Genomic DNA, 11,054 nt, shown 5'->3' with positions numbered 1-11,054 from the left:
CAAGAGTTCGGAGACCTTAAAACAGAGGAACAGGTATAAGTTCATCTGAGCTTTAGTGTTTAAGAGGGACTTCCTTTTAATTGAGCTACAGTATCACCTTATGTTCCAACAAACTGTTGTGCTTCCTTTAGGTTCAGAAACTACAAGCTATCCTGAAACCCATGATGCTCAGGAGATTAAAAGAAGATGTAGAAAAAAAGCTGGCTCCTAAGGAGGAAACTATAATTGAAGTAGAACTAACTAATATTCAGAAGAAATATTACCGAGCTATTTTGGAGAAAAATTTTGCTTTCTTATCCAAAGGAGCAGGGCAGGCAAATGTACCCAATCTGGTTAACACTATGATGGAGCTCAGAAAGTGTTGTAATCACCCTTATCTCATCAAAGGTAAATACAGGATAAGAACTGATTTTTTTTAAACTTTTTTATTTTTATTTAAAATATGTAAGAATTTTGTAATAATTTGTTGATGTTTTCTTCAGATTTTCCAAGGATTGGATTAGGTAGAAACATTTTTTTGATAGTCACAAGACAAACTTGTGAGACATTTGCATATTTGAGGCCTGAAGCTTGAACTTTTTCTGTAGGATTACACAGAACATTTAGAAGCAGTTATCTCATGGAAATGGTACAGCTCTTTACCAGCTGTATGAACAAAAACTTTAAGGTCTAAGTTTTAAAATGAATGCTTCTTTCAAGTTATATGATCTCTGTCAGTCTTCAGTGCTTTTCTCACTTACTGATAACTGATGTTTTTCCTGACTTGCAAAAAAAGACACTTCACGCTCCAAAAGTTCTGGCTGTGGTTTCAGAAGTAGTATTCAAAATACTGGGTTATTTTCAAAGACTCATGACCCATTTAAAATATCACAAAGAGAAAAGAACTTTTTTTTTTGTAGGTTTTTTTACATAATACTTGAGAATAAATATTTCAGTTTCTGAAATTTGGAGGAGGGGGGTTCACCTCATCCAAGGTGTTTGTTCTGTTTAAAAACTTAAAACTTGTTTTCAAAGCTGATAAATATAAATGTTCTTGCTTAGACTTCAGACCTATCCAGAACTCTGTTCTGTCTCCATCAGTGCCTAAAGGGGAATATTTAGAGTACAGCACTGATTTTGGTAACTTAGATTTGAATGTATGTGGAGATATTTGTGTAAATACACCTATAGATACGGAAATACATCCTTTGATAGGTGCTGAAGAGAAGATCCTTGGAGAGTTTAAAGAAACATACAGTCCAAGTGCTCCTGACTTTCACCTGCAAGCAATGATCCAGTCTGCTGGGAAATTGGTTCTTATTGATAAGCTTCTTCCAAAAATGAAAGCAGGAGGCCACAAGGTCCTTATCTTCTCTCAAATGGTGCGCTGCCTTGATATTTTGGAGGATTACCTTATACATAAAAGGTAAGATTCATATTCTGTATCCTGTAGTGTATTGTTGTGTGAATGGTAGTGCAGGATTAATGACAGCAGCACACCAAAGCTGGGAGTTGTTTTGTTTGCTAATCAGTGTGAAACTTTGTGTTCTGTGTTCATTTGTTCACTGACTAATTAAAAACTTCAGAGGAAAACTAAGGAGAGGTTGTCCAATTTGAGTAAGCGATGTGCCTTCACTTTGTTGCTTTTTCCATTAAACATTCAATTATGTATATACTGGTTTTACATTTTCTGTCAGAAACCAAGTAAATTCAAGCTTATCATTGCTTGTCCAAACCCCAGGAAGCACTGAATGTGTTCTTCACTTACACGGTGTTGAACTGGAACCAGATGGATCCAAGATACAGCTCCTTGCTTCAAAAGGAGTATAAGGACAAAATGATAAGCAGCTGGAGATGTGTTTTTTATTAATGTAAAAGTGCAAATGTTCTTCCTATCTTTCCTAAATTGACTGCTTTGAATTTTGCAGCGGAGCTGGACTCCCAGCCATAAACCTGTTCCATAAGCTGGCTTTGGTCATCACATGTAATTGCACCCTCTTGATTATTACTGACTGTTGACTCAATGAAAATGAAATGCTTATTTGGGCATATGACTAAATAAATGCATAAAACCTTAAACTTGGTTACAATCAGTAGTTGCTGTATCAACCTGAAAATCTGTAACAAGGCATAGTTCTTGTTTTACAAGTGGATTTGTTGCAATGTACATACTGCTTTGAAGTGTGTAGTTGTCAGTGAACTACATCATAGTAACACAGAGTTAACATGTTGAAAAACAAAAATTATTAATGTTAAGCCTTCCTGCAGTGGATACTGGAATACTGGATAGTAGATTATTTTAATTCCTCTTTTGGTGATAGTTTTATATTAAGGCTGTCTGTTGGAACTGTGCAACAGTTTCTATGTTTTATTTTAAAAAATTAATTTTAACTTCATAGTAGTACTTATAATTCAGTATGGAAAATATTCCTTCTTCTGCAACGTTGTTACATTTAGACCAGTGAATCATATCTACAGGTGGAATCTTCTGAAATCCATAGAAGCCGAAATTTGCTCTGTGCTGCCATTTGGTTAGAAATGCTGGAGTGCACACATGAGCAGACTTAGCACTTGACAGAATTCAGGCCTGTAGGAGATAGATGGCTGCCTGCCAGAATGCCTGTGGTCCTGTGGATTATCTGCTGTGCCATTTTATAGCTGATGAGAAGAAAAACGGTTGTGAGGCTTTTTGACTTCTAGATACACATTCAGCATCTTATTCAGTTTACAAGTACGGAAGTATTTGCTCCCTTTTTAAGCATTTTACTTGATTTCAGAAGTCTCAAAGCAGTCTTTGTAATTGTCAAAGTTAACAAATGACAGTTTTACTTCAGGCTTGAAAATTTGCTGGGTTAAGTCTAGGAAGCCTTGGTAAAGACTGTTAGAGGTGCTGTCATGTCATTTTTGTTCCATTTCTCTTCAGCTTTACAGAATCAATATGCTTTTGTCCAGTGACAGCTCACCAAATTCTGCTTTCTGCTGATTACTTGGTTCCCCCTAATGTGTTCAGACAATTTGGTGTATAATACAAGAGTCCACTGTCCTGCCTCTGTGATCCTAGACCGGGATCCAAGGATAATATGTGAAAAACTTGAGCGTCCACATAGGACAGGGTGTGTTCTAATGCAGCTAAGTGCCATGGTAATATATGTATAATCAGGTAGTTGCTTAGTGGACAAAATGCAGAAAAACTTGTCTTAAAATGCTCAGTGTTTGGACTTGCTGATGTGTGTTGGTGCTACAGACATGCAGGTTCTGACGTGATTCTTGGTTCTGTTACCCACTGCTAATTAGAGTTAGTCTTTTTAACTTTCCTTCTCTGTAAAGAATAAATCTATAAGCAGTAGATCTGTTCAAATCCACCCTTAAATGATAAAAACATTTGTAATCCTTTGTGTGTTGTATCTGTGGCTGTTGGCAGGTATTTGTACGAGCGAATCGACGGGCGCGTGCGAGGGAACCTCAGGCAAGCTGCCATCGACCGCTTCAGCAAACCAGACTCAGATCGCTTCGTCTTCCTCCTCTGCACCAGGGCTGGGGGCCTGGGCATCAACTTGACTGCAGCAGATACCTGTATCATTTTTGATTCTGACTGGAATCCTCAAAATGACCTGCAGGTAAATTTCTTTGGTAGTGAGCCCTAATTAAACCCGATGGATGAAAATTTCATCACTTTGAATATTGTCTCTGTTTGAACACACGTAATTTTAAAACATTCATGTTTCTAAGGCATGTGTTTAAAGTTTTTTTGATGTCTTCTATTCTGGACAGATTTCATTTGGTTGGGAACTTTTTCTTTCAAATTGGTGACTTTTGAAAAATGCAACACAGTTAAAGTCAGTGAGTTGATAAAACCCTTAAGAATTGATGACACTGTGAGCCTGGGGGCTATATTTTGGATGAACTGACTGACACAATTTATGGAAATAGAGGTGTTCAGTTGAAACATAATATACAGAAAAGGATTAATATGCATTAAGAAAAAGTGAATTAATCAAATCTAGGAATTGGATGCTGGAATTGAAATAATTCTCAAGTTGCAACTCCTTTATTGTTCATATCTGGAGATCAGATAACTTAGGAGCTAGCAGGTCTTTTTACCTGGTGTTACTGCAAGGGAAGTACCAGTCAGGAGCATTCAGCACAGGTCATTCATCTGCGTTTTACTTGCTACGCTGTTCAGAAAACTGTTCATAATGTGTAAAATGTCTGATAGCTTCTGTTTGCTTAAATGTGTATTGACTCCTTTTGAGTTCATGCTCTTGTTTTTGGCTTGGGCTACAACAGAAACAGGTTTTTAAAAATCAGTATCTCGTTCCTAGGTAAGTCTAATTTCTAACTGCCCTTTTCCCATCCTTCCAAAGGCTCAAGCCCGATGCCACAGGATTGGTCAGAACAAAGCAGTGAAGGTCTACAGGCTGATTACACGTAATTCCTATGAGAGAGAGATGTTTGACAGAGCAAGTCTGAAGCTGGGACTGGATAAGGCTGTCTTGCAGAGTATGAGTGGAAGAGAAAACAGTGTTGGTGGTGTATGTAGATTTATTTCCTGAAATAACCTTCCTTTTGCTTTTGTAATCATGTGGGAATTACTTTAAATCACAGAAGCTGCCACTTTTCCCTTTTTCTCTCATTTGCATCTCCGTTCTGTTTTCTGATGTGGACTAGCAATATAGTTGATACAATTTTAAATATAGTCAGTTATTCTGATAAATCTTTCACCGTTTCTTGCCTCATAAAGTTCAAGGTAGATAATGGCAAAGTTTAAAACAAGGAAAAAGGTTTCTCTTTGTTTCCTTGTATCTTCTCATATTAATATAGTGTGTTGCTTTAATGTAAGTATGAACAGGTAATTCTTTTAAACATGCACATCATGGTTTTGAGAATAGCCAAAGGAAAAGAGAGACACACTTCTAAAAATGTGTACTGTAACCACCTAATTTATTATTTCAGCTGTTAGCTAGACTTTTCTCTTAGCTTTTAATACTCCAGAGTTAGGCTTATAAATCATAAGGCACAGCTGGGTTGTGGAAAGATGTGAAATAGGAAGGGAAAAGACTTCCAGGATTTTTTTTCTTAACTGTCTAAACCCAATTTTATTTGCTCAGATCCAACAACTCTCCAAAAAAGAAATAGAAGACTTGCTTCGAAGAGGTGCCTATGGTGCCATTATGGATGAAGAGGATGAAGGCTCCAAGTTCTGTGAGGAAGACATTGACCAGATTCTGCAGCGTCGGACTAAAACGATCACAATTGAATCCGAGGGAAGAGGCTCCACATTTGCCAAGGTGCAGAACAGCAGGATGTTCTGTGACAGTACAGAGCTGTAAATGTGGCTGGATGTTGAAGAGTTTAGGCTTTATTTTTAAATTAAGTTTACTTGTGTTTAATGGGTGTGTATGTTAGGTACATATTTTGGGTTCTTGCATCTGTATGTTTATGTTAACGTGCACATAAAAAATCCAATTGGCACAGACAGATTTTGTAAATGCCAGGTGCAAGGAGCATGCTTGAACAAAGATGAGGAATGGATCTGTACTGCTTTGGAAAAGGCTGGGGGTTGTGTGAAATATAACAAGCTGCATTAACCAAGAATATTAAAACAAATTTGTTTATAGATCTATTTGTATTTAGATACAGTAAGAGCAGGGGAAAATATATATGACAATAGTTATTAAGGTTAAAAATTGTCAGGCTTATTCTAAAAATGCGTAAACAAAGGATATGTTTTGAACCTTAATCTTTTTTGGTCAGAATTGGAAAAGCAAAATAAGAAACCTCCCAAAATAGCAGTGAGTGGAGATACTTTTTGTACATGGGAAGGGGGCTGAGAGTGTAAAATACAAGCAGTAAAACTGAGCTTGGGGTGTGGGCACTTCATGAATGCAATTGTGAGAATTCCAAAATAATTAAAAAGGCAAAGAAAAAGGAAGACTTGAAATACAGCAAATGTATATTTATATTCTTAAATAGCAATATTTAAAAATATTATTTATTTACATGTCTATTTAGGTTTTCTTATATCTTGCTGATTATGGCTTAAATAAGAATTAGGTTTCTAAAGATCATCATCACTGTCTTTTTATCAAAACAGTTAGAAATTTTTATATATATTTACTCTTTTCCCAAATGCAGTGTATCAGGGTTTTTTAAATGCCTTCTGAAATTAAGCCTATTCCATGTACTCAGGCTTTGATTGTTGGCAGCTTAAACGCCCCTTTGAAATTTCCCTCAAGCGAGTACTTCTGCATGAGATGAAATCCCCAAATGCTGATAAGCCTCTTCAAAAGATTCTTTTTTCTTCCATTCGAGTAATTTAGATTCAGACTTAGAAGCAGAAGAATCTTGCTGCTTAATGTTCTTCTCTCCTGATGGTGCATAAAAGTTCATTAGATTTTTCTGATATATTATGGATCTGATTTTTAAAAATTAAGGGGGAGGAGAGCTTTTGAGTTGCTTTGCAGTGTAAGTAACTTCTAAAGTTTTAACAGCTGCTTGGGAGATTTTTGATGAAATAAGGTCGTGCAATCTTCACAGCACTGAGGCAAACTACAAACTTTTGATGTATGATGTTGGTAAACTTTAGTTTTATTTATTACAGGCTAGTTTTGTTGCATCTGGAAACAGGACTGATATTTCACTAGATGATCCCAACTTCTGGCAGAAATGGGCCAAAAAAGCAGAAATAGATATTGATGCTATCAGTGGTAGAGTAAGTACTTTTTTAATGTGTTTTTTTTCAAGTCCATGCTTGCTGTTGAATTCTGAAATTGCAGGTATGGGATTTCTGGTGCTTTTTGATAAATATTTCAACAAATCAGACTTTTTTGCTGGCTGATTTGTGCATGAGCAGTCAGCCTGCTGATAGCTGTAGTATTTCCTATTTCCCTGCTGTCCTGAAAAAAGTTTGGGCATCTTTGACTTTTGTCAAAGACCTGAAAATGATTGAAAGTATGGAATTTCTTCTGATTGCCCTGTTTCTCTGTCTGTAAATCCTGGACTGGAATCTGCAAAATAAGTGACTAAAACCTGTATAAATTGTATAATACTGCAATCTGTGAAATGCTATGCTTGAAGACGTTCCCCATGCATTTGATTCAAAAAGGTTACAGTGCCCCTCGTTTCTCACAAAGCCTGCAGAGTAGGCTGTGTAAGTATTCAGCTCAGATGAGATACTCTGTGTTGTTTATAACTGATGTACTGGCATTAGCATATGAAACTTATTTTTTGTTGCCTTAAATACCACAAAATGTTTTACTTGCTCCATGGGTGTTCACTGTGATGTCTTTACAAAATAGCTGTGAATGACAAGGTATAGGAATTGTTTCTGAGCTGAAGCCCAGCACTTCGGAAAAACTCGACAACTGTTTCTTATGAGGTTTGTTTGCAATTTTGCAGAACAGCCTGGTTATTGATACCCCAAGAATCAGGAAACAAACACGGCCCTTCAGTGCTACAAAAGATGAGCTGGCAGAGCTGTCTGAGGTGGAGAGTGAGGGTGATGAAAAACCAAAGCTCCGCAGGCCGTGTGACCGTTCCAATGGCTATGGAAGGACAGAGTGCTTCCGGGTGGAGAAGAACTTGCTGGTCTATGGGTATTGTGTACATCCTTCTTCATTCTATGAAGCGTTTTAAAAATACGGTTTTTCCATGTACTAAATTGTATTTGTGCAATAACTTAACTCTGTATTGGCAGTAACCTGGTGTGTGTGCAGAGAATGTATTTAGAACAGGAATTTGTCTTGCACCCTGTATAAAGCTTCCTGACAATTTGCAATTAAAGAAACATTAAGAGAGAAGGGTGAGAATCTTTCTTCAAATGAGATTATAGCATTTAACATGGGTACTACAGGAGTCTCTCTAAAAATCATTACAGTAAGTGCTGCAGGCAGACTCGAGACTCCTTAAAAAATGTCTGAAATAAAGCCTTGGTAGGTAACTTGATTTTCATAATTGTAGAACATCTTGCACTTCTGGGAGGCACAAATAGGAACTGAGAATCTAACCAGTTATTTTAAGCATACTGAAATCAGATAAGTTGATTTGGAAATCAAATCTTAGGTCTTCTCTCACCCATCTTACAAGAAAAATAACAGCATTCTTGTCAGAATGAGTTTGCATCAGTTTTGTGTCTTTGAAGTCTACAACAATCATCCATATTTTTTGTAAAGAGGCACTTTTTGTTTAAAACTCTGTTTTAATCAGATGGAGTTATGTTGCAAATGTTACTTTCTTATTTCCACTCAGTAACTTAAGCTGAAAGAAAAAAGTTGAAAGCTAAGTATTTTAGAGATCAATTCCCTTTTGTAAGAGGAGTCTGTAGGCTCCCCCAGTGCTCCACTTCCAGGTGCTGATTTGTGTTTCACTTTGGGCCAGGTGGGGTCGATGGAGAGAAATTCTGTCCCATGGTCGCTTCAAGAGGCAGCTGAATGAACAGGATGTGGAGATAATTTGCCGAGCCCTATTAGCCTATTGTCTTGTTCACTACAGAGGGGATGAGAAAATAAAGAGTTTTATATGGGATCTCATCACCCCAACAGAGGATGGGCAAACACGAGAGTTACAGAACCACCTTGGTAAGGACTTAATGTGTTTGTGCAGTTAAACAGCTTCATATGTGTGCCTGTGGTACTGGGATAAAAACAGCTAAAAACCCTCTCTGAACACACCTACTTGAAATAAATGGGATTTATTTCAAACACACAATTCAACCGATTCAAGTGTCATTTCTGCTTTGCCTTGGATTTGATGGCTTACCCAAATGGTGCTTGGTGTGAGCTTTCATTTCAGTTCGTAAGAAGCTATTCTGTTTCACAGTAGGTGACAGACAACACACTCCTCTTTTGCCCCCTCTCCTATTTTGTCCTTACTGGCTATGTGTACTCCAGAGATGCTCTGAGATAAAAAAAGATTCATGTCCAGAGCCTGATGTTAGTGTTGTTCCTGCCCTGTAGATCACAATACCTGCATAGGATATAGGAACTGTAAGAATCATGGGCGTTTATATCTATACCTTTAATATTTTGTATTATGTAGGCTTATCAGCCCCTGTGCCAAGAGGAAGAAAAGGAAAAAAAGTGAAGACCCAGGCTAGCACTTTTGATATACACAAAGCAGAATGGCTTCGAAAATACAATCCAGAACATCTTTTGCAAGATGAAGGATACAAAAAGCACATAAAACACCATTGCAACAAGTAAGCAGTAGCTGAAGTGTGAATGTCTTTCGATGTTTTGGTTTTTTTTAAGTTTGTTTTTTCTTCTAATTTCTCATTGTCTTAGAAAACACTAGAACAGTTGTGGCAGTAGGAGGAAATAAGTTTTAGTGGTGTTGGTTTGATTAGAATAAACAGGTCATAGTGTATTTGGAGGTGAACGGATGATTTCACATGTAAAATAATTCTGTTAAATTTTTAAAGAAATTGGTTTTGTCTGTGAAGAGATCTCCTGCTAACATGTTTGGGATGCCTTGCAGCAGCCAAGGGACTAAAGAGTGGGAGTGCTTATCAAAGAGACTGAAAGCACTGAAGTTGTTGCCCCTGAATTGTCCATGCTGTTACCCTGGCATGTTTTCTAGGCTTCAGAGACTCTGAGCTACCAGCTTGTGAAAGCTTAGTCATTCATGGCAGTGACTGAGCTTGGTTTAGATGAATGATATTTCTGTAGCAAAATTTGTCATATTCTGCTTGGACAATTCATACAGCTGTAGTCAAGAATTGATGCATGGAGAAGTCACGGGGGTCATGCACCAAATTTATGAGTGACAAGGAATGGAAAGGCTAAGGGGAGGATGTTCATTGTCAGCCCACTCAGCCCTCTCTAAGGGCATGTTCTAAGCAGGAAAAGCGAAATAGCAGTTTGTTCTTAGCAGTATTTTATGAAGCAAGTGAAGAGTGTTCTGCTGACCCTGGTCTTCAGGATTTGAAAGAAGTTTTGCAGTGAAACAATTTGTAAATGTGATAGCAATAAAAGCTCTTAGGTCACCTGAGTCGGATGTTCCCCCCTTTAGAGCTGAAGGAAGTATGTTTTAGGAAAATTACTTGAAATCTGTGTGATATTACAAAAGACAGAACAAAACCATCCACAACTATTGAAAGCTCTTAGAGTTCTAATATTTGTATTTCTCTTCTTCTTTGTTTAGGGTCTTACTTCGAGTAAGAATGCTGTATTACTTAAAACAAGAAGTCATTGGTAATGAATTCCAAAAGGTCTTTGATGGAATTGATGCCAGGTGAACTATAGAGAGAGTATTTTTGCTTGTTTATTTCAAATGTCAGATGAAAATTCAAAAATCTGCCTAGACCTAAATAAGAAATGTTAAAACTAAATGTATTTATCCTTAGGCTGTGAGGAATGTATTTCTGTTTTCTCTTTGTTTACTAAACACTTCATCAACTTGACATGAGGAAGTCCTGATTCCTTTATGAGTCTAGCTATATCAACTAAAATAACATGAGCCAAATAGACTGAAAAAGTGAGTGAAAGATAGAATTATGTACTTGACATGCTAATTGGCAGGGTTTCCCATGCTTTTGATTATGTTCTGTGTATTCTGTTAATGTCTTTATTTTTTATTTAATTTTTTTTTTTTTAAATGCAAATATTCCTGTTTGGAAATTCTTGAACTCACTGCTACAGGAGCTTGTGGCAGATAGAAAGCTGTAGGTTGATTCACAAACATTAGTGAAAGAACAGTCCCTCTCATGCTGTTAAACACTAGCACAGATAATCCTTGGTTTGCAAAGTTGTGTAAGCACAGATTGCTGGGAGTTGGTGAAGTTCACAGAGAGGAAGAATGCTGTATACTGGTTTTGCTTTTGTATTCTTTCCCTGTTACTGGTTTCTCAAATACAAAATACCAAGCTGTCTGGGCATTTTGTATTGCTGGTTTTAGGGATTTACTGTATTTGTGTGCTTGAAGAGAGAAGTTTGAAGTCCTACATAAAGTAGAAATGTACTAAGAGAATATAAAAATTTACTTCTTCCTCGGAATTCTATTGATGTTGGTATGCTCTTGGTGATTCTCTTCAGTGAAATTGATGTTTGGGTTCCTGAGCCAGATCACTCTGAAGTTCC

The 11,054-nt window shown here is 37.1% G+C and overlaps 1 protein-coding gene across 1 annotated transcript in view; it reads left to right on the top strand.

Annotated features, from left to right (window-relative positions):
* CHD9 (chromodomain helicase DNA binding protein 9) overlaps positions 1 to 11,054 on the top strand; it is a 79,153-nt gene that overhangs the window by 50,721 nt on the left and 17,378 nt on the right. Inside the window, exons 16-27 of the mRNA XM_017740826.1 lie at positions 5 to 33; positions 132 to 387; positions 1,195 to 1,405; positions 3,401 to 3,596; positions 4,344 to 4,511; positions 5,088 to 5,267; positions 6,581 to 6,691; positions 7,378 to 7,574; positions 8,356 to 8,555; positions 9,016 to 9,175; positions 10,120 to 10,209; positions 11,010 to 11,054. The exon at positions 11,010 to 11,054 is cut by the window's right edge and continues 68 nt beyond it. Of these exons, the coding sequence (XP_017596315.1) occupies positions 5 to 33; positions 132 to 387; positions 1,195 to 1,405; positions 3,401 to 3,596; positions 4,344 to 4,511; positions 5,088 to 5,267; positions 6,581 to 6,691; positions 7,378 to 7,574; positions 8,356 to 8,555; positions 9,016 to 9,175; positions 10,120 to 10,209; positions 11,010 to 11,054 (1,843 nt within the window). The remainder of the gene's footprint in view (positions 1 to 4; positions 34 to 131; positions 388 to 1,194; positions 1,406 to 3,400; positions 3,597 to 4,343; positions 4,512 to 5,087; positions 5,268 to 6,580; positions 6,692 to 7,377; positions 7,575 to 8,355; positions 8,556 to 9,015; positions 9,176 to 10,119; positions 10,210 to 11,009) is intronic.

The sequence above is a fragment of the Corvus brachyrhynchos genome, unplaced genomic scaffold, assembly GCF_000691975.1.
Source record: "Corvus brachyrhynchos isolate BGI_N302 unplaced genomic scaffold, ASM69197v1 scaffold26, whole genome shotgun sequence".
Lineage (NCBI taxonomy): Eukaryota > Metazoa > Chordata > Aves > Passeriformes > Corvidae > Corvus > Corvus brachyrhynchos.
Note: the sequence above shows the minus strand (reverse complement) of the source record. Positions and strands in the feature narration are given on the sequence as shown.